The sequence below is a fragment of the Geotrypetes seraphini genome, chromosome 18, assembly GCF_902459505.1.
Source record: "Geotrypetes seraphini chromosome 18, aGeoSer1.1, whole genome shotgun sequence".
In the NCBI taxonomy this organism is placed as follows: domain Eukaryota; kingdom Metazoa; phylum Chordata; class Amphibia; order Gymnophiona; family Dermophiidae; genus Geotrypetes; species Geotrypetes seraphini.
The window spans coordinates 24765974-24790006 of NC_047101.1; the positions used below are offsets into that span (position 1 = coordinate 24765974).

The following is a 24033-nucleotide window of genomic DNA, read 5'->3' on the forward strand; positions in this document are numbered from 1 at the left end:
CCGCAGTGCGCCTCATCTTTGGCCTAAAGAAATGGGAACACGTCACCCCTTTCTACCACCAACTACACTGGCTGCCATTCGAATCTAGAGTGCTTTTTAAATTTGCATGCTTCTGCTACAAATCGGTAAACGGTGCTTCTCCAAGCTACATCAACACCCACTTTAACCTTTATTGCAACAACAAGAAATCACGCAGAATTCAACTGTTCGCCTTCCCTTCGCTAAAACACTGTCATCTCAAAAGATTCTTCGATAAAACTTTCGCCTTCCAAGCAGCCAAGCTGAACCCATGGCTAGCCCAAATGATACTCGAGGCCCCCACTTACCTTGCCTTCAGAAAACTACTCAAAACCTACCTATTCAGCAAACACGACCCTTAATTATCCCCTCACCCCACACAACACCTCGCCCACCCCTGCTCCTCTCCTCCTTCTCTAGACCTTCCCTTTTTCCTACTCTCTACATCCTTTGTCTAGTTCGATCAAAGCTGCAATTTCTGATAAATCGTTGTAAATCAAATTGTTGTAATTCATTGTAAATCTGCTTGTGACATGTTGTAAATCTGCTTGTCAATGCAGGTCATTTGCTAAGTGATGTAAACCGCCTAGAACTCGCTGGGTATGGCGGTATATAAGAATAAAATTATTATTATTATTATTATTTACAGCATGAATTTATGAATAGCACAGAAATGCATTATTTAAAAAAAAATTAAGTTTTTTTGAAAAAAGTATGAAAAAAATATCAAAATAATTATTTATGAAGAACTTTACATAGAGGTGGGGTGGGGGGTGGGGTTGCCAATGACTTAAACAGGAGCGTAGTGATGTATCACTCTTGATATCCAATTGGGTGTAAAGCTCCATTTCTGAGGCTTTTTCCACCTCACAAAATAAATTTAGACAACTGCTTTGAGATATCACTGGTCACTGATTAGTGGGTTTTGTCTGATTTATTTAGCATTTGGTTTTGGGCCACTACGCCACTGTCTGGGCCTTAATCTCCTTCTGAAATGGGGAATAAATGTCTATGGGCTTGCCATGCCCTTGTCCCGCCCAAAACATTCTCAGGCCACTCCTCTTGCATTTGCTTACACATGGATCCAATATGTGCACATTCCAGGCTTTTGTAAAGGGAGATGTAGACATTTATGCAAATTAAATGTTTAAGTGTCGGTTTATGCACATATTAAAACTGAAAAGGGCTTGTAATATGAGGGCCATTGTGTTGCTAAATATACAAATAATTTGAAATATCTAAATTAAATGAATGTTGACATGTTTGGGGCCCATTGACATCTTTTATTACTTCACTATAGTTGTCCTTTGTCTATAATTTAATTTTTTGTTTATTTTCATATACATCCAGGGAAGGGTGGGAGGGAAGAGGCTATTTCTATCCTAATTTTAGCCCTTTGAGTTTATACATCCAGGGTGGGTGGGAGGAGGGTGGAATGACATTACTATTTTAAATAGGGAAAGTTATTGAAAGAATTTATGTTTTTGTGTTTTTATTGATTAGTCATTGGGTGGTGGGTGGGAAAAAATGGTTGTTCATGTATATTTGTACGATGAATATGCTTATATTGACTTATTATATGGGTACATATTTGTGTTTTGCACTTGTGATGTTTGGAAAATCAATAAAGAATTAAAAAAAAAAAAAAAAGTTCATGAAAACGAACTGGAGATCCATCTAAAAGTGATCTATCCTCCAGGGAATTTTTGCTTTGAAGAGGTTCTGCACCCCAGACAGAGATGCCAGAGATTTTGCCTTTAATTGTATGTGAAGAGGATTTTCTGAGTAGAAACAGAGAATGTGAAATTTCATTTGAGTGCCTCTCCAGTGGGACCCTGCTTGTATTCAGGAACCAATAAAGGAAACCTATAACGAGTGAGGTCCTAAGAGGGCTCTGAGAGTCAGAAGGAACCTCTGCCACTGCTGTTGAAAGTTTTGTTGCTAAACTGTACTTTTGTCACTGTTTGGATGCTATTTCTGCACAAAAACCTCAGTTTTTGTTTTTTTCTGGAACAATCCCCAAATCTCTGGTGTCTGGTTTGTTTACTGGAGCATACGCAGAAAGTCCATAACGCCTTGCAGCTCGCCCTGCATTCAGATTTGGAAAAGGCAAGTGATAAGCAAAAAAAATCCAGATCTGAAGTTAATTTCCTCCTTTGAATGAACTCGGGAGCTCCAGTAAACGCAGATGGCCTCACAGCTCCCAGAAGTGCCTATATGCCTTGGGAGAAAGTTAAAAAGAGGTTATATTATTTTGAAATGTTTTGTGCTTTTGTGTACTTCTAAAATTCTCCAGTGAACTGATTCCATTCTTTCTTTTCAGTTCCTCCCCACATCCATGAGAAGGAGGCCTCATCCCCAAGCATCTACCCACAGGGAAGCCGACAAGTGCTAACCTGTACTGTTTATGGCATTCCAGCACCCAAAGGGATCCAGTGGCAGTCACGCCCTTGGACACCTTGTAAAATGTTCTCTGAGCGGAGCCCGTATGTATATCCTTCCTTCACTCTCTCCAGCATCAAATGCTTCCAAAAAACAGACCTTCAGCTGCAGTTCCTATACTTAGAAAAACTGATATAGAGGTGAATTTATTCCTACTTTATCTGTGTCTCTATGAGAGGGCTCTGCGATTTTAAAATCTCTTTCTGTTCTTCTGAAGAGAGAAAAATAAGGAAAGGCAACCACGCAGGAAGTTAATACAGCAATGAGAGGTGGCAATAAAGCAGGACGAAAGTATAGCAAAGACTGTAAAGATGGAAAAATGAATGAGATATGCCAAAAATATTTTTATAAAAATAATCAATGAACACACAATTAAAATAAACATGATAGTTTCATGATAATTGCAATAAAAATACCAGATTGCTAAAATCATCACTTTAATCCAAATGAACGTAATGTAAATATAAAAACTGAATAAAATCAATAAATATAAAAACAATAAGCAAAGATAAGAAATAAAATAGCAATAAAAAATGCATGGCACACTTCAGCTGTTGTCATTTATGCCTGCTAGTAACTTGGTATAAATGCTTGTGCCTTAATTTAGGTGAACCAATACAGATTTAAACTACTATACCATAACAGAATCAGGGCGCTATGCTACTACTTATCACTTATATAGCGCTGGAAGGCGTACACAGCACTGTACATTTTGACATTTAAAGAGGGTCCCTGCTCGGAAGAGCTTACAGTCTAACTTACTATCTATGCTAGTGGTTTCCAAACCTATCCTGGGGAATCCCAGTCAGTCAGGTTTTCAGATACCACAATGAATATTCAGGAGTTAGATTTGCAAGCACCGCCTCCATTGCATGCAGATCTAACTCATAAATATTCATCGCAGATATCTGGAAAACCTGACTGGCTCAGGTTCCCTCAGGACAGGTTTGGGAACCATTGCGCTCTCTGCGCTATATTGGGTTACCTAAATGAGAGCGCCCTGTTACAGACTAGCCCTGTTAGGTTTTACGTAAAAACTTGTAGCGTGACATTTGAGTCAACTGCCAACCAGTTAAATCACTTGTTTGCAGCTATAAGAACATAAGAACTGCCGTCTCCGGATCAGACCTTCGGTCCATCAAGTCCGGCGATCCGCACACGCGGAGGTCCAGCCAGATGTACACCTGGCGTAATTTTAGTCACCCATATCCCTCGATGCCTCTCGTAAGGCCAGTAGTTTTCAGCAGCAATTAGTAATAATAATAACAGTTGATATACCGCAGGACCGTGAAGTTCTATGCGGTTTACAATGGTTAAAAGATGTTACAAATTAAGTAGAATTAACAAGGTTAGAAGCTAATGATTAACAGCGCTAGAGATCAGTTATTGTGGAGTAGGATTGTACAGGTTAGTTGCCTACATACTTCAGGAACAGATGTTTTTAGGTGTTTCCTAAATTCCCCATAAGTAGTAGGCATGAGCCACTGAAAATGACCAGTTAGTACTGAAATTCAAGCTGGCTATGTTGGAGGTGCTCTGGGGGTGGAGTCTGGTTAGGTCAGATTTAACAGATAAACAAGACTGAATTAATAGCTGTCCTATCTTTGGGCTCCTTTTACTAAACATCGGTATTCTATGAGCACTGGAGGATTTAACTCGCTGTCCTGTGGTAGAAACCTCTACCAACGTTTAGTAAAACCCAGCGTTTATGCACTAACTAACAGCTGGATAATTCTGAATATTAACTTAACTGAGCTTGTGCTAGCAGGCTTTAAAAAAACAGAAATTTCATGCCAAAGCTCCCATTGAATTTTCAGTCTTAGCGCCAGCAGCAAAAAAAAACAAAAAACCAACAACCCACTGTCTACTACCAGCTGAATATTGGGGGTGATTTTTTTTTTTAAGCCTCTATGTAAATCAGTTTTCTAAATTAAACTGAAAGGCTGTTTTGCCCTACCGAGTCATCAAATGCAGTTTCAAGTGTCGTCATGTGACACTAAATAAAGAGGAAAACAAACAGCGAAGAAGACTCTGGCGCTCACTGTCTTTTATTTATATATCGTGACTGGACACAATCATGCTTCGGCCCCAAATGGGCCTGACTCAGGCGTCTATTAGTAAAGTGATGGAAAGCCTACTAACGTTTTAAGTAAATCACAAATCGATCTTGTAAAACTTAAAGGATGGCTCTGGGAGCCGGCGTAGCGATTCTTAACAGAGAGCCTAGATACGGGATAGATTCCGTACAAACGTAAGGAAGTTCTTCTTCACCCAGAGAGTGGTGGAAAACTGGAACGCTCTTCCGGAGGCTGTCATAGGGGAACCACTCTTCAGGAATTCAAGACAAAGTTAGACAAGTTCCTGATTGAGAGGGGACATAATCTAAACATTCAAGGTACTGAAGGGGATAGACTTAGTAGATAAGGGCAGGTTGTTCACCCTCTCCAAGGTAGGGAGAACGAGAGGGCACTTTCTAAAGTTAAAAGGGGATAGATTTCGTACAAATGTAAGGAAGTTCTTCTTCACCCAGAGAGTGGTGGAAAACTGGAACGCTCTTCCGGAGGCTGTCATAGGGGAACCACTCTTCAGGAATTCAAGACAAAGTTAGACAAGTTCCTGATTGAGAGGGGACATAATCTAAACATTCAAGGTACTGAAGGGGATAGACTTAGTAGATAAGGGCAGGTTGTTCACCCTCTCCAAGGTAGGGAGAACGAGAGGGCACTTTCTAAAGTTAAAAGGGGATAGATTTCGTACAAATGTAAGGAAGTTCTTCTTCACCCAGAGAGTGGTAGAAAACTGGAACGCTCTTCCGGAGTCTGTCATAGGGGAAACACCCTTCAGGGATTCAAGACATAGTTAGACAAGTTCCTGCTGAACCAGAACGTACGCAGGTAAAGCTTGTCTCAGTAAAGGCACTGGTCTTTGACCTAAGGGCCACCGCGTGAACGGACTGCTGACCTAGCAGCGGCAATTCTTATGTTCTTATGTATCTGAATACACAATTTTCTCCTAAAAAGCGAAAATGCCCACTTGGGGCCGAAACACGATCGTGTCGAGTCACAATATACAGTGGTGCCTCACACAACGAACTTAATTCGTTCCAGGAGCAAGTTTGTTATGCGAAAAGTTTGTTATGTGAAACGCGTTTTCCCATAACAATACATGTTAAAAAAAATAATTCGTTCTGCAGCATAAAATATGCTAAGATGACATAAAAAAAGATAAATTTGTCAAAATGGTGAAAATGGTGGTCTTGCTGAGGCCAAACTCTTTGACGAGGTCACACTGTTTTACCCCACATTCACTCCTTCTAATTATTTCCCGTTTCATTTCAACAGAAATCACCTTCCTGCTTTTTTTAGAAGCCATGATATATAAAAAATATTGAGTTTATCTTAAAAGGACGACTGTATACAGTGAGAGAGGGCAGTTAAGCGCAGTGACTAACGACTGCCTGCAGTGCCTGCGCGGAAGGATGCAATACATCGGCAGCTCGGGCGACTTCGTTGTGTGAAACAAAGTTCGTTGTGTGAAACGAAGTTCGTTGTGTGAATCAAGACATGAAGTTCGTTGTGTGCAGCGTTCGTTGTGCGAGGCGTTCGTTATGCGAGGCACCACTGTATACATAAAAGACATTGAGCACCAGAGTCGTCTTCGCTGTTTCTTTTCCACTTCCCACATTTTGGGAAGTAACCTTCTCCTGTTTCTCTGGGACAGTAAATAAAGAACCATGATACAGGAATTGGATGGGCTCCAGTGCATTTACTGCGGCAGCATCGCTACCTCAGCTTTGTAAAAGAGGCCCCAGGTCTTATTGCATAAAACTGGACCTCTGTTATGAAGGGGTGCTGATAAGTTCTTGGCTTTGTAAAGAAAACAACAAGCTAGGGGACAGAAAAAACTATTTATTCTATATATTCACCATTGAGCGCCACACCCTTGTGACTTCATTGTTCTAACTTCTTTAACCCATCCAAGAAAAATTCTTTTGGCTGGGCGGCAAATCGCTCGTCAGCAGCTAATGCGGCATCCTTGGCGCTTGAAACTTTCTTAATTACATGTGAACCGATTCGAGCTCCACTGGGAGATGACCCGGTTTATAAACCAAAGATTAGATTAGATTCTTCCCTTGAGGTGCTTCTTGAGGTTAGGAAAGAGGTGGCAGTGCGAAGGGGTCAGATCAGGTGAGTAGGCCAGGTGTTTCTGAACTTCAAAAGTGACGATCCGCCAATTTTGTAAAATAACACAAGTTAGTGGTAAGATAACACACCTCAGCGGTAGCCCACATTGGAAAAAGGGCAAAGATTTAAAAAAATAACACATTTCTCTGCCTTGTTAGGAAATCACGCACGATACATTTAGGCCTGGATGTTTCCAGAAGCAAAGGCAGCTTTGTCCTCATAGTTTATTCCAACAGCTCCAAAGGATGCAGGAGGCTTCATCTGATCTTCCTGTTTTGACAGCTTCCCATTTCCTCCTTGCCCCCCCCAAAATCATCAGTTATATGCTGATGCAAGGCAGAGTGAGGCAAAGGGGGAAGAGGCCTCCTCTAACCCACTCAACCAGGTGTGGCATCTGCCCTCACTTTCTCGTGGATGCCGTTATCCTCGCAATAGTTATGCCCGTTAAGAAATGGCTTCGATCTGATCTCCAGTTTCTATTGCACTGAGCAGACTGGAAATTAGGCTGTCTATTTATGGGATACCACCTGAAGTTATTTGGTGTAATTTCTTTATTTCTGCCTTTATGAAGAGATTCACCCAAGGCATAAGAACATAAGCAATGCCTCTGCTGGGTCAGACCTGAGGTCCATCGTGCCCAGCAGTCCCCTCACGCAGCGGCCCAACAGGTCCAGGACCTGTGCAGTAATCCTCTATCAGTTTAACATAAAACTCAAAATCGGCAAATTGAAACAATAATAGTACTAACATGATAAAGTATCAAAAATATGCACATTTAACAGCAATACAGAACAACCATATAACAGAAATATGATAAACGTCAATACAATACAAACAATATCATAATAGGCAGCATGAAAGAACATGCTGGAGAATGTAGTGAAATCAGTTAGCTTAGCGGGGTTTTAAAAAAGGCTTGGATAATTTTCTAAAAGAGAAGTCCATAGGCCATAATTGAGATGGCTTGGGGAAATCCACTGCTTATTCCTAGGATAAGCAGCATAAAATCTGTTTTACTACTTGGGATCTAGCTAGGTACTTGGGACCTGGGCTGGCCATTGTTGGAAACAGGATACTGAGCTTGATGGACAAGTATAAGATAATCAAGGCACTGTGACATAGCTGATGAGGTTGGCTCTTAGGCATTGGTGGAATGAAGCTTTATGACATCACAATCTGAGCTCTGAAATGTTGCTACTATTTGGGTTTCTGCTAGGTACTTGGTACTTGGCCACTGTTGGCAATTCTTATGTTCTTATATTCTTAAATAACATAGATGTCAACATGATAGCAATGAAACACCTAATAAGCACACATTAGAAATTTTGAATAACGTGGATATGATGCTAATACTTTTCTACAATGTGGCTTACCATGTAGCCAAGGGGTCAAGTGCAGATATACAGATAGGGACAAGATGGGTGGTGCAGAATCCATTGGGATAAATAGATGAGTGGCTAAACTCAAGGCAAGTTCTTTGTACAGTTAATCAAAGTATAAGGAACCGATCTAAGTTACAGTGTGTGTAGCAAGCTAGTCCAGGTGCAGAACAAGTGTATAGTCATTCATCATATGTGTAACCCTGGTCTCATTCACAATGTCTTAGGCACTAGCTAGCTCTTTGGATCAGGACCTAGACTAGGATCTACAAATCAAAGTCTGTTTTATGAGCTGGGTGTAGACCAGGGCCAGACTTACTCCAGTAGGCTGAAGGTTTATTTTCCCTGGTGTCCAGTCACTTCACGTGGAGGGGCATAATCCAAACATACCTCTAAGTCCAATGTGGACTTAGGGCGCTAGTTGCCCAAAGTCAGCAGTGGGAAAATTTCCATTCTCGAAAAGTATGTCTAAAATTTTTGTTTGTTTGGAAATCGTCTTTCTGGACGTCCGGGCGTTTGATCGTGCAGACCACCACTACTTCTATCTTTATGCCACATTCTCGACCAAAAATTCATCAAAGTACCAAACGCCCGGAACAAGAACTTTTGGATGCGGGAGAGGCCAGCTTCGTGATGGACTGGCCACACAGACATGGCAATAGGGCACTGCTGTGAACTTCACAAAAAGGGTGCCAGATAAACATCTCACCAGATCTCTCTTATAGGTTATGGTGAGCCCCCAGGACATCCCCAAAACCCACTATACCACCTGTCTACATCCCCAATAGCCCTTACGGAAGTAGAGTAGGGTTTGGGTAGGCGCACATGTTCCACCATAAATGTAGTAATTAGGGTGGCTTATGGGCCTAGGTCCTCTTTTCTATGGTTCACTAGCCCCCCCCCCCCCCCCACGCTATTTAAGAGACCTGTGCATAACTTTACTAGGCTGTCCTATACAGGTATCGGAGCAGACCCACATGGTCTTACCAATTCTCTTTAGGGCATCTAGCCCTCAGTCTGGGTTATGCAGTAAGCAGAGTCATGAATTCATTCTCTTTTTGCCAACTGAGATTAGTGTTTACACAGTCTCTGCTCTGTCCCCTCCTGGCAACAGACTTGGAATGTAAAGTCCTCTTTGATTCTTCTTCTGGAGAGCCACTCTGAATCTCACCCTCCTCCCTCAGCCCGGGACCACTTCTTCCCCACCAAGCTGAATTCACGCACCATAGTACTGCACTCTAATAATTCCACTCGGCTTTTTAGCCACATAGGCTGTTGATACTTCCAGGAGCCTCCCTCAGTACTCGGGCTCTGGGAGATCAGGATAACCAAAAGCCCAGTTTCATTCTCAGCACATGCCTTTTATTTCCTTTTGCACCCCGCCTCCTCCAGGCTAGGTCCTCCAACTCCACCCACTTAAAGATTTTCTACATATACATCTCTCAGTGACTTTCAGAAGGATCTCCTGCCAGGGCCAGGGAGAAGAGCCAAGCTTTCACCTGCTTCCTGAAATAGAGGTAGTTTTGAATTAGATGTAGCCCCTCTAGGAGTAGGTTCCAGAGCATGGGAGCTACTCCTGAGAAGACTCGCTGGTGGGTATCACATTGTACGATTTCTTTTCATGAAGGTACTGTTAGTGATGCACCGTGAGAGAACCTTAGGACCCTGTGAAGCCTTGACACAAATCCATATTTTTAATTTACTTACATCTTCTTATTACCCAACTTTTCACAATAAAAGTGAAGAATGGAATCAGAAATGGTAAGTACTAAGACGTGATGCTATAACTACATACTGAAAAATAAATGACAAAGCTATAGATCCCTAATAGGCAACCAAATATCAAAGATAAAGAAACGCCTAAATGTAGGTGTGACAAAGAGGCAAGCTTATGTTGTTAAATATCTTTATTAACTTTTAAAGTACAGTACGAAAAAAACCTCCTTTCCCACCCTCTCAGTACAAATCAAAGCATCGCAAGTCAACGTAGGAGTCCAATAGAAAAACCCCAAAGCACATTACATATCAATTTTTGAACAATAAACATCCAAAGGAGTCCAAATCCTCTTAAACTGGCATATCTCCCCTCTTAAACATACTATATCTCCCTTGCCCAACAACCATGATGAAGCAACTACAAACAGTACAAAACACAGCCCTAAGAACTACTCGCTGAAGAAATTTGACCACATTACAGAGGCCTATTGCAACTCACACCGGCTCCCAATACAAGCGAGAGTACTCTTCAAATTCTATTGCCATAAACGGAGACAGCCCAGCCTACTGGAACAACCAACTTAATCAATCCACCTCAACCAGACGTAGGAGAATCCAAGCACCATTCACGCACCCTCCAACCAAAAATGTCAAATGAAAAAAGTTGTACAATAACCTCCTAGCCACTCAAGCAGCAAAGCTGGACTACCAACTCTCCAATCTACTGATCTCGACCACAGACTACAAAACCTTCAAAAAAAACCCAAAAACCCTACTATTCAAAAAACACATAAAACCAAACTAACATAACTAGATCTACCTCAAGCATCACCTGCAATACTCTCCAATCCTTAGCAACTTAGAAAATGTCCAGACCACTTCTTATGTACTTCTAAATGTCCTGACAATTCATATGTAATCCGCCTTGAACTGCAAGGTAATGGTGGAATAGAAATCACTAATGTAATGTAATATCCACCCCGTCTTAACTGCAGCCACTTCTTCATATTTACATATAAGGCATACCCCAGCCCTCCAAGCATTATCTGATAAAGCTGTATTGTCCTTCCATATGAATAAAATATGTTGTAAAGCCAAACCAAGTGACGTAATAAGGGGGTGCAGACTGCCCCAGGCACCGTCTTGATGGGGGCGCCAGCACTTGGCCTCCCACCATCACCACCACGCTCGCTCCCTCCCTTTCCCGCACCTCTTTAAAATCTTCCCCAGCGTGAGCAACTACTCGTGCCAGCCTGGCTCCCTCTGAAATCACTTCTGGGTCGCAGGACCAGGAACTAACGTGAGAGGGAAAGCCAACGCCAGTGCGAGCAGTAGGTCGGAGAAGCTGCTCACACTGACAGAGATTTAAAGAGGTGCGGGGTGGGATGGAAGGGCGTGAGTGTGGTGTGGGGAAGCGGAAGGAGTGGAGGGGTTGACGAGGAAGGAGTGGGGGGTGGAGAGGAGGGTGGGGGGTTGGTGAGGAAGGAGCGAGGGGGGTGGAGAGGAGGGTGAGGAGCGAAATCATGCCAGGCACCTCCTACCCTCGCTACGCCACTGGCCAAACCCATAAGGATATCAAATAACCTTGCTTTATTCCTCTGCAGAGGCAAAGCTACAGATTGTAAAATAATTATTTTATAGGCGACCCATCAAAATCATGCTGGACATTGGCACGCCGACAATCCTGCCCCGACATTTGCACACAGGATAAATGCATGCTGCCTCTTCCGCCCTTCCACTTTGCGCCTTCACTTGCAACTTCTTGCGCTCCCACTGGGAGAGTGCGTGTGTGTGGGAACCTCCCCCACTACACTGAAAACTCCTAAAGACCAAAAACGGGAAGGAGAACAGGAGTTTTCAGTGTACTTGGGGGGGGGTTCCCCCCAACCCCGACCCCCCAATGGGAGCACAAGCAGTTTTAAGTGTAGTGGAGGGGGTTCCCCCGCCACACACACCCTCAGAATGCAAACGGAAAGGCCTCAAACTGGCAGAAGCGGCGGCGTGCATTTGTCCTGCATGCAAAAGTCAGGGCGAGATTGTGGGCGCGCCAGTGTCCTGCGTGCTTTCAACGGTGTACCATTTTATATATAAGTTCAGTTTGCATTCCAAAGATATCCTGTATTCTCTTCCACACCAAATCCCAATAGGTTTTCAAATTAATTCCCATACAACATATGATAAAAGGTACTTTTACCTAACTCCGGATAGGATTTATGAGTTACCTAAGCGCGGATTTTTCAGCACCAGATTTTAAAGCAGCATAAAAAGAATCTGACCCATGAAGGGCAGCTTCCAAAAAGTTATTCACCCTGGTAAATAGATTATTTGAATATTTCCCACCCTCCCTGTGGGTAAAAGTCCAGGTTGATGGTTCACTCATTGTACTGCTGTCAGGACTTATTGTTACGCTTTGATAGTTATTGCTCTTAGCTGCCCTCCCAGAAGCTGCTGCCCAAAACAAACATACTTTGAAAATTACTAAAGTTGGCCCTGATCTTGAATAATTTAAACTACGATACTTCAGTCAGGACCACCATTGGTGTCTGCATTTCTACTCTTATTACAGAGATTTCTCATAGACATTGGCTTCCTAATTCTAGAAGGTTGCACACTGAAATTGGCAACTAATGAGCACATTTGTGTTCTAGAATAAGGTGAAAGCAGTTAGCTTAGCAGGGTTTAAAAAAGGTTTGGGTAATTTTCTAAAAAGAAAAGTCTATAAGCTGTTATTATCATGAACTTGGGAAAATTCACTGCTTATTCCTAGGATATGCAGCATAAAATCAGTTTTCATCTTTTGGAATCTTGCCAGGTACTTGTGACCAGGATATAGACTTCATGGTTCTTTGGTCTGTCCCAGTATGGCAACTCTTATGTTATATAAGGTCAGTTGCACATAAAACTTAATAATTAGTTGATAATTGGTGCTAGTAAGCAATAATAAGCGATAATTGTCCTTAATTAACTGCTGGGAGATAATATGATCAGTTTTGAAGGTGCTCTAGGTATTTTTTTGCTTAAACTGAATGGCACTGTTTGGTGCAGGGGGGTTTTTCCAACGAGAAGGAAACGTCTGTAAATTAAATTTCCTCCCTCTTTAGCATCTACTTCTGTCCTGAATGTATACGCAGCACTCTGCACTTCTATGCATAAAATTTAAACAACACCATCTTCCCCTCCTTCACCCACATTCCTTTCTGCACAGAAGCCGACTGCGCTCTGTCCGGCGGCATCAGCGGGATCGAATGCCCGAATGCAAGGACTGGAAGGATGTGTTGCAGGATGACGCTTTGAACTACATCGAAAGCATTGAGACTTGGACTGAGTCTGTGGAAGGCAAAAACAAGGTGAAGTGGCGATCGGAGGGGACCTGGTTTGGGTTACACAAACTGGTTGTATGTATCTGATAATTCTAGATATTATTCATTGCAAGTGCTGTGTGACATTGTGTGAAATAGACTAATGCATGTAATAAATAAGGGTTCTGGCTGCAATCTAAAATAATAAAAAAAAAAAAAGCCTCAAAATATCAGAGGAGGTTAAAACAGATAATTAGAAAAACCTGCTCTTAGATTCCCAACTCACAGAGCACAATCAGCAGTCAGCAATGAAGCCAACATATCATTGTTATTTTAATAATCAACACTCGTTATAGTAGATTAGGTGAAAATTCGGTTCTTGGGGAAACTTCTTTTTTATATAATAAATCTTTAAGGGCTTCGTTTACTAAGCTGCGATAGCTTTTTTTTAGCGTGCGCTAAACCTGCGCTACGCGGCTAGAACTAACGCCAGCTCAATGCTGGCATTAGCGTCTAGCGCGCATGGCAATTCTGCACGCGCTAAGCGTGCGCTATAACCGCTATCGTAGCTTAGTAAAAGGAGCCCTGTCTCCACCAGGGTTTATCCCACAACAGTAAAAACATCATATATATTTACCACCAAGGGCTCCTTTTATCAAGGCGCGGTACGGGGGTTAGCGCTTCGGACATTTCAACATATGCTAACCCCCGCGGCAAGCCAAAAAACTAATGCCTCGTCAATGGAGGCGTTAGTGACTAGCGCGGCAGGCGGTTTAACGCGCGGTATTCCGCCTTGATAAAAGGAGCCCCAAGTGTCTATCTTTTCTACCAACTAAAGTGCAATGAGAGTAGGAAATTTCAAATACAGTGGTACCTTGGTTTAAGAGCATAATTCGTTCCAGAAGCATGCTCTTAAACCAAAACACTCGTATATCAAAGCAAGTTTCCCCATAGGAAGTAAGGGAAACTGCTTTGATTGGTTCCACCTCCTCCCCCCCCCCCCCCCCGAGGCTACCGGCGCTGCTCCCTTCCCCCCCCCCCCTTGAGGAATCCGACGCTGTTCCAAACACCTCCCCGCGATCCGGCTTCCCCCTCCTGTGAACCGGCATCCTCCCCCCACTCACGTTGCCCCCCCTCCACCGCGATCCTACTTCCCCCCCCCCCTCCGAGCACGTCAATGACACTTCCTTTACCCGACTTGGCACCAGTGCCCGTGCTCGAAGATCCTCCCTCTTCTGGGCTGGGCTGGGCTGGACTGGCTTTGAGCATTTGCGCATGCTCAAAGCCTTCTGGTCTCGCTCTCAGGCTTGGGAGATTGTACATTGCATCCCAGGAGTGAATGGTTGAAAAGGATTGTTTGTTTATTTATTCACTTTTATACACCCGAGGTTTTCTCTAATACCATGGACAATATGATGTATGAGGCAGTAGCCTTTATGTAGACTTCGTCTAGATGATGCCAGTCATCGTAAAGTCACTGCCTGAGCCTCTAATTCACACTGGGCGCCTTTTAAATGGCTCATACTGAAGTCCATTGGAGTAATAGTGTTTAGAAATTAACAAATTGAGTTTTATTATTATTGGAACTGTCCCTTTCAATCTTTTTCTCTTGGGAAAATTTTGAAAACTTTGATCGTAGGCCAATTTTTTCTTTTTCTTGAAATTTAGTCTGGACTCTATTGGCCTCTTAGTCCTTAAGGGTTCTTTGTGGTTTTGCCATTTTAAGTAGGGCATAAGTAACGTGACCATATTGTTGTCCCCAAGCACAGCTTCGGGAGGCCGAAATGTCCCTTTTTCAGAGAGAGGAAACCACTGTAAGAATTTCAAAAAAAGGCGCCGTGCTTGGGGACAACGGGATGTGACTTTAGAAGTGGCGGGTACACAAGCCTCCCCCCCTCCCCCCCTGACGTCAATTCTGACATCGGAGAGGAAGTTCCGGGCCAGCGAATTGCTGCCTGGCTGGCCTGGAACTTCCTCTCTGATGTCAGAATTGATGTTGGGGGAAAGGTTTGTGGGCCTTCCACATGTAAAGTCGCTCCAAACACCTGGCCTGTTGCTGTGTCGGCGTCGGGGAAACAGGAAGAAATTGGTGGCAGTGGCTTGGAGAAATCATCAGCAGTGGAGGGTGGGGTAAGGAGAGAGAAAGAAAGGGGGCAGGGAGAGAGAGAGAATGAAAGAAAGGGGAGGGGCAGGGAGAGAGAAAGAATGAAAGAAAGGAGAGGGGGCAGGGAGTGAGAAAGAAAGACAGATATCTACAATGTTATTACCTAAAAATTAGTAGATGTCCTGTTTTGAGGAAAAAAATAAATGGTCATGTGATGCATAAGTAATATTTAATATTTGAGTTTCCTACTCTCATTGCACTTTAGTTGGTAGAAAAAATAGGCACTTGGTGGTGAATATATATGATGTTTAAGGGTAGTTCCTATGGTGTGCCCTTGGGTACATACAGTATGTATTGTTGTGGGCTAAACCTTGGTGGAGACTTTAAGATTTATTATGTAAAAAAAGAAGTTTCCTCAAGAACCGATTTTTCACCTAATCTACTATAACGAGTGTTGATTATTAAAATAACAATGACATGTTGGCTTCATTGCTGACTGATGATTGTGCTCTGTGAGTTGGGAATCTAAGAGCAGGTTTTGCAATCTAAAATCTCCAGTGAAAGGGGAAGAATGGGGGGGAAAGGGGTGTGCAATATAGAGTACCCAGTAATTGCATTTGTCCTGGAGAAAAGCCTTTTTGCAAGTTATGAAATCTTTCTTGAACCGAGATAAGAATTATCCACAAAAGCTGATAGGCCTGATCTTTGAAACCACATAGCTCCTTTTGTCAGCTGCGCTACAAAAATAATGAAAGTTTTCCTGTCTGTAAGACAAAAAAAAAAAAAAAAAAAGCTCTTGATAAATCTAATTCCTAAGTGCATTGTTTGAACTTATGACTGCTAATAAAATCTACACATTTTCCTTCAAACATTAGCAACTCTCATTCGGTTGAGATATATCATTTTCTTAGGTAGAAGATTTTGCAAATGCAGTTGCTCGGCTGGTTTTCTGTCCGGCCCAGCCAAAATACTAAACTGCAGACCTGTCCCCTGTTATGATTCCAGGTCCCTATGTAAAGGGCTGGGACCACATTCTTTTCAGTGCCTCTTTCACAATACTTTTGTCAAAAGTCCCACCCTGATCTCCCTTGTTTCCTCTCCGGACGTGTCTATATATCCTTCTCTCTCTCGTTTATCTTTCTCTCTCCCTTTGTCTCTGTATGCTGTTCCTGAACAATTTTTGACCTAGAAACGCACTTGTGAAGTTAAAGACTTTTCCCCCCATTCCCTGGCAGCTCTTTAGTGTCAGAAATATGTATTCTGTGTTATGACTTATTTCCTCTTATGGGACAAGAGTGTTGAGCGTATCAAATTAATTTTAAAAAGGGGATAAAAGCTTAAAGAGAGACTGAAGGCTAATAAGATTTTAAAAGAATGTTAAAAGAGCAGGTTTGGGAGACTCCCTTTCCCTTCAGTTTATTCAATTTGATTAGTCGCTTACATAGTTCATGTAAACCTTGGCTGAAACAGGGAGGTGATTCTGCACATGCCCAGGCCTTGGACAAATTTATTCACATGACTGGGTAATTCAGAGCTACCAAATTGTCATGTTCTAGAAGGGAGATATTTTTGCCACTCCTGGTTTTAAATTTACATCTTTAAAGCAGTGTGGGACTTGCAGTCCCTGATTCTACCCCATTCAAATGAGTGCTGCCAGTCCCATAATGCAACACGATGTGGATGTCATAGATTCAGGACTGACTAATGTCTCCTTCCTGGAGCTGGGCAATTTGGCAGCTGTAGGCAATTGTTTACTCAAAATTATCAGTCTGGAGATTTGAAAAGCTTTGTGAGCCACTGGCATCACAGTATGCAATATAGACTTGCCACATGGTGAGCATTTCTAGAAGACACAGCAAAATGGTAACTGAATGTAAAATCAAAAGAGAAGGGGGAGCATGCAAGCAGTTCTTAACAGTAATTGGAAGCTCTTGCTGGTGAGATTTGCAGCCCAGCCGCCCCTGAAAACATAAGACTCCCAGTTTCCGAAAGTCCCTTCCTGTTTTCATATGCACCTCCAAAGTCACTTCCTGTTTTTTACACACGCCTCCAAACGAAGGGCTCATCTTGTTCCAGAGGCCCACCAGGGAACTTGTCCTGAGTTCAGACAGACTCGATTTGTGCTTTCAGAGAATAGCCTGTGTTTATGTATTTAAATCCAACAAACCACAATCCAGATTGTTTCAACATCTAAAAACATACATCTGCTGAAAGTTTAAAAAAAAAACAACAACAACTGGTAGAGTTACTCCAAATGTGAATTGCTAAGAAGTTTAATACTTTTGAAGCAGGCTGAAATCTCCGATTTACCAGCTATTGCAGCTTCGGCAGAAACTTCTTGCTTTTTTTCTTCAAGTATGATGTCAATTTGTGTAATTCCAGAACAGTACAGGCTCCACAACAAGTTGAATAGAAGGAAAAAGCCTCAGAAAAAGGCCCTCCCGCTTCCACAAAAGTGATTTATTAAAGGCGGTTGAGCAGTCACCTCATTGGCAAAAAAACCCTTCATCAAAATTGAGAAAACTCTGTGCTGTGCTGTAGAAAACTCTAAAAGATAGATGATAAACTGTTCAACTTATCTTCAGCTGATGGGTACCGATGAGGTGACCACTCAACCGCCTTTAATAAACCACTTTTGTGGAGGCGGGAGGGCCCTTTTCTGAGGCTTTTTCCTTCTATCCAACTTGTTGTGGAGCCTGTGCTGTTCTGGCATTACACAAATTGACATCATGCATTAATTTCTGTGAAAGTGTTACTGTCTATTATCATTGATTTTTCACTGTATCCGAGTCATTTTGGGTTTTTATCTTCAAGCCAGTTGCCTTAGGGACATCATAAAAGTCATACAAAAGAAAGCTGAATGTTTATGACACTTATTCACAGCCATAGCATAATGTCAAATTGAAGGAATCAAATTCACCTTTAAGCAAGGTCAGATTTATCAAGAGTGTATTGACAACTTCTCTTACCAACTTGCAAGTACATGGATTATGCTGCTGCTCAGGCCCAGATTCTCAAAACTTTAACACAGTCGCTATACTGGTTTCCAGACGGTTTAGCCTGCATGCATTGTAGTGGCGGATTATCAAAACGGCTTTTTTCGGTCTTTAGCGAGCTTTCTAGCAATCTCAGACACTGCCATGCAAATGTGCTCGTCAGTAATGAAATATGCACTCCAGTGGATTCTTAAAAATCACCGAGCCATTCTCTAAGAGCGGCGTTGGCTTATGGTGACAAAAACTGGTCCGGGAGTGCCGGTATAGTGACAGCACTGTTAAAAGTGCTTCTTGTGGCTTGTGTTTTGCCTGTGACTAATGAAAAAGATTTAAAAATGACAGGAAGAATCATAAACTGTCATCTATTTTATTTTTTAGTGGGAGCAATAAAAGCACGTTTCTTGAGCATGTGTACAATAGCCCCCTTTAGCAGCAGGAGAGATGCTCAATCTCTCCCACCGGCAACCAACAACCCCCAACTTCCCATGGCAGCGGGAGAGTGGCCCATGCTCTCCCACTGCCACGCAACCATTACCCCCCCTCCCCCCGTGCTTCCGATGACCCCGCCCTCTCCCCTTACCTTATTTTCAGATGGTTGGCCAGAGGGATGCCTACTCCCTCTGGCCAACTGGCCTGCCTCTTCAAAATTGCAGGCCTACCCCTCACTGGTGCATCCTGGGATGCAACTGGGGAGGGGCCTAAAGCTCCCACCCATGGGAGGGGCCTTAAACAACCTTGGCCAATCAAGCCTCAGGCCCTTCCCCGGTGCATCCAAGGATTTGAATCTGCATGGGGAGACCCCAATGGATTTCAAGTCCATTGCCTTAACATTCAGCCAGGACTACCATGACTGCAAATGTGAAAACCGTAGGTTTACCAGATTTCCTCGTTACAAAAAAAGGACACATGGCCCTGCCCCATTTTGCTCCCAGTCACACCCCATTCTGCCCCCAGGGGTGCATTGGGACACAGGGGGAGGGGTGTGTTGGGACTCGGGAGGGAGCACAATCTTAGACAAAGGATGGAAGGAGGGAGGGGGCATGAAAAATGGAGTGAGGGAAAGAGATGCTGAGGTGGGGGGTGGGAATAGAAAGGGTAGGGTTACCAGATTCTTGTAAATAAAAATCTGTATCCATGGCTCCGCCCCTAGGTCCGCCCCATTCCACCCAGCCACTCCCCATCCCACACGAGTCATGCCCCATCCCATCCCCAGCCCCACCCCCCTCAATTTGTTTGCTCATCGGGACAGCACCTGCGCATGCCCTGGTGTGACACAATGACATAACACACATGCACGTGATATCACCATGCCACACTAGCGCATACGCAGATGCCGTCCCGATGACGCTCATTGCTAGAGGCTTTTCAAAACCCAGACAAAGTGCCAGGTTTTGAAAAGCCGCCTGGACCCCCAGACATGTCCTCAAAAAGGAGGAGGTGTCTGGAGAAATCTGGACGCCTAGTAACCCCTCAAGAAGGGGAGAATTGGGTGTCTGAGTGAGAGATGGTGCACATGGGGAATTGAAGAAAGAGAATTGTTGGGCGAGAGTATTGTTGGGAGAGAGAATGATTGAACATGGTGGTGGTGGTGTCTATGAAATCCATGACCTCCTACCCCTTCCATCTTATTATACCACAGTAATCAGCTTCCACTGCCACCCATTCACCAGCCAGCAAATTAACCTCCTCATACCAAAAGCTTTTCTGTCACTTGTCTGTTGCCCCTGGGCAACCCTCCTAGGCTCCCTGATTTAAAACCCAGCGAGAAGAGGATAGTATGAGGCCTGTATATTGGCTCCTACTCTGTTCACTGAGTGAAAATATTGGAGGGAGCAGAGTGCTTTTTCTCTTCTCGCTCTCTCCAGTATTGTCTGTCTGCCTCCTCTACTTCTCTGATTCTTTTTTTCTTTCACAGATTCCGGAATGAGAATGTTGTGACTCTTTGGATGGAGTCTTTGTTCCATTGTTTTGCCTTTTATCTTCTTTTCTTGATGTTGCCTTCCTCTCACAGACAGTCAGTAAGTTGGTGATCCCAGAAGCCAATGTCTCTGTCATGTACAAGTGTTCGGCCTTCAACAAAGCGGGTCAGGACGAGCGACTCATCTACTTCTATGTGACTAGTGAGTATGACCAGGGTAGGAGATCCACCATTTGGCACGACCCTATGACAGGTTCAAGGTTACCCACCTCAGTACACTGGAAGTCTACTACTATTTATCACTTCTATAGAGATGAGAGGCATACACAGCGCTGTACATTTTGACATTTAATACACAGTCCCTGCTCGGAAGAGCTTACAGTCTAACTTGGACAGACAGACAGGGTTGGGGGATGCAGAACCCAAGGTGAGAGGAGTTAGGCGTCGAAAGCAGTCTCAAAGAGGTGGGCTTTTAACTTGGACTTGGACACTGCCAAAGATGGAGTCTGCTGTAGGGATTCGGGCAGTTTGTTCCAGGCATATGGCGCAGCATGACAGAAGGGGCAAGTCTGGAGTTAGCAGTGGAGAAGGGCACAGATAGGAGGGACCTACCAGCTGAGCGGAGCTTATGGTGAGGGGACGGGGGGGGGGAGATAAGTGAAGAGAGATAATGAGAGGCTGCCAACTCTGCACATTCCTAAGCATCTGTATTAAACGAGCTTCACACGTGACACTGATATGTCTGTGTGGCATAAGACATTAAATAGGCAATTTAGGCCAGATCCTCTGAGTATCTGAATGGATAAATTGCTGTAGCTCCCATTGCTACTATTAATTTTCTTTCACTTTGTATTTCTGACAGTCCTGTTCAAGTTCACAAATGTTCAAAGTAGCTGAGGCAGCGTCGCCCCCTAGTGTTATCTCAAGGAAATGCAGTGATACCTCGGAATCCGAACGCCCCAGAACTCGAACTTGGAATCCAAACTATTTTTTTAAATTAAATTTTGGCCCGGAATCTGAACACTGCTTTGGAATCTACGGGAACTGCAAGCATTGCTCAGCCCAAAGCTTCCCCTCTGACGCAGCTTCCTGTTTCCGCCTGAGCGGTTCACGTCAGAGGAAAGCTTTGGGCTGAGCACTGCTTGCAGTTGCCGATCTTGCTGCCTATGTCGGCGGGGGCCCTATCTTGCTGTCTATGTCGGTGGGGGCCTGATCTTGCTGTCTATGCCAGGGGAACCCAATCTTGCTGTCTATGTGAGTGGGGGTGCCTGATCTTGCTGTCTATGCCAGGGGGGCCCCGATATTGCTGTTTATGCCAGGGGGCACAATCTTGCTGTCTCTGCCGGTTGTTGTGCCCGATCCAGTGTGTTTACTGTTAAATTTATTTGAAAATCAGAGTTTGTGGGACCAAGGAACGGATTAATCCAGTTTCTATTATTTTCAATGGGAAAAATTGTCTTGGAACTCGAACGGGGTTCTGGAACGGATTAAGTTTGGATTCCGAGGTACCACTGTACAGGGTGATAGTTAATTCTGCCATAATCGTTAGCATTTTGCTTTTATGACCCTTTACTACCCCAAAAACAAGTTCTTCATATTCTAGGTCTCCTATATTTTCATGTAAATTAATATTTTGAATTGCAAGCTGGAATCTTGAGAGTTTGCTGTGATAAAAGAGTTCCATTTGTGTTATTTGAAATGTTGTTATAGTATAGTTACCGCTTAAAAATACAAGAAATGCAGTCCAGCTGCATTTTTGTACCGTAGACATAGAGCCTAGTACCTGCTCTAAAGGAGAGACAACCATTCTACCTACGTCTCTACTATTAATATTAAGGAATTGTAGTGTAGCACTATATAACACTGTAACACTATGTATAGTGGAAAATGGAATATTTTTGTGTATATTTAAATAGGGCTTCTCACTGCTGTCAACTCCTTGCAGGAAAACACTTAACAGACTCCTGATTCTGTCCTAAAGACCAAACTAACTGAGCCCTGGTTTTACTCAATGAGTGCATTTGTAGCTCACATTTCCTAAGCAAAGTACTGAGACTTTTAGAACTATTGGTCCAGGTATGCAATAGAACAGTGATTTCCAAAGTGGGTGTGGTTAGGGGGTGGAGAATAAGCGTGATTGACTTGGCGATCTGAGGAAGGTGTAGGAAATTAGGTCAGATATGCTAGTGCATAGCTCTAGGATGCCTAGCAATAGCTGAGTCTTTTTAGACACCGCTAGGCATGATTTGATAAACGGCATGCAGCTGATTGACAACCGTGCCAACTGGCACCTTTTATAGAGCCAGGCCTTCAAGGGGGAATTCTATAAAAGGTGCTTAAAGTTAGATGCCTAAATAAATAGGCACCTAACTTTAAACTTTAAACCTAACTTTAAACTTTCAATTTAGTTGGGAATTAACCTAACTTTAAACTTTAAACCTAACTTTAAACTTTAAATTTAGTTGGGAATTAACCTAACTTTAAACTTTAAACCTAACTTTAAACTTTAAATTTAGTTGGGAATTAGGTGCCCATCTTTTTAGGCATGATTCTACAAAAGATAGGCACCTATCAGATGGCGCTTATTGGCGCCTAACATCAAAATAGGCATGTTTATGGGCGGAGAAAGACTTAGGCACAGTGGGGTAGTAAAAGGGTTGGGGGTGCGGTCTGCCCTGGGCGTCATCTTGGTGAGGGCGCCGGCACTCATCCTCCTCTCTGCCTCCCCGCTCCTTCCCGACCCCCTCCTGCCACGCGTGTGTGCCCCTTCCTTCCCCTCGTACCCCTTTCATTTTCGCAGCATGAGCAAGTATCATGAACTTGCTGCCCGCATCGCTGTCGGCTCTCTCCGATGTCACTTCCAGGTCCCACACCCAGGAAGTGACATCAGAGGAAGAGCCGAAACTATGCGGGCAGCAAGATTGTAATGCTGCTCATGCTGGGAAAATGAAAGAAGTACGGGGGAAGGGAGGGGGGCACGCATGGCAGAGGGGTGGGAAGGGGCAGGGCACCACCACCCCAGGCACCACTCACCCGTGCCACGCCACTGCTTAGGCACCACTAGGCACGATTCTCTAAAGGACTTGGGCACCTATAATGTAAGCCTTTAAAACCCTGGCTTACATTTTAGGTGCCTAAGTTTTAAGTTAGTCAATTACAGAATCTGGCCCTCAGTGCTAAAGTCATAGCTGCTGATTTTGTGGGCGTCCTGGTACCAAGTTGTTAAGGGCTAATATTCAGCAGTTAACCGCCTAAGGACCCCCTGTGATAGTGATTCTCCCATGGTGGCCTACCTGATGGTCTAAGGGTGACGTGCGGCAGGAGCGATCTCCCTACACGCCCCTTGCCTGCCCCCTGCCCCTTGCAGAGCCGTAATCGAAAATGGCTGCCGTGAGTTCCCGTTGAAGTCTTGTGAGACCACAGGAACTCACAGCGGCCATTTTTGACGACGGCTATGCACAGGGCAGGCGTGCAGGAAGATCGCTCCTGCCCCGCGTCACCGCTAGACCACCAGGTAAGGTTCGTGCACGAAGTTGCCACCGGAGCTGCGTCCACGGCTGAGGGCTGGGCTTCTTGGGCAGCTGCTCACCTCCAATCGCCCTCTCCTCCTCCGATCACCTCCTCGTCGTCCCGATCCAAGTCCCAGGGCCGGTTCTGGTCAATGCGGGCTGCCTCCGAGCGATTCTTTAGGGGGGGGAGGACCTGGGCAAAAAATCATGAATAGTCAAAACCGCAATCGCTGAAGCCGCGAATTGGGAGGGAGAAGTGTATTTGCTGTATATGTGAAGTTGTAACCTTGTTGCTAAACCTCTACTGTGTATGTAAACTTTTAACCCATTCTGGGCTCTTCTGGAAGGATGGGTTGGAAATTTGACTTAATAAATAAAATTGGTACTGAATATCAAGGTCAATTGCTGGCCACCGGCACTTATGCAGCCCTCAGTTTAAATCCCCCTTGCGCCAATCTCCCTTCACCT

At 43.8% G+C, this 24033-nt stretch overlaps 1 protein-coding gene across 3 annotated transcripts in view; it reads left to right on the forward strand.

Moving 5' to 3' along the window:
- The window catches only part of FLT4 (fms related receptor tyrosine kinase 4), a 266815-nt gene that overhangs the window by 166744 nt on the left and 76038 nt on the right, over positions 1–24033 (forward strand). For all 3 annotated transcript variants that reach the window (XM_033927003.1, XM_033927002.1, XM_033927004.1), the window contains 3 exons: positions 2342–2504; positions 12945–13086; positions 20150–20258. In XM_033927003.1, coding sequence (XP_033782894.1) covers positions 2342–2504; positions 12945–13086; positions 20150–20258 — 414 coding nt within the window. The remainder of the gene's footprint in view (positions 1–2341; positions 2505–12944; positions 13087–20149; positions 20259–24033) is intronic.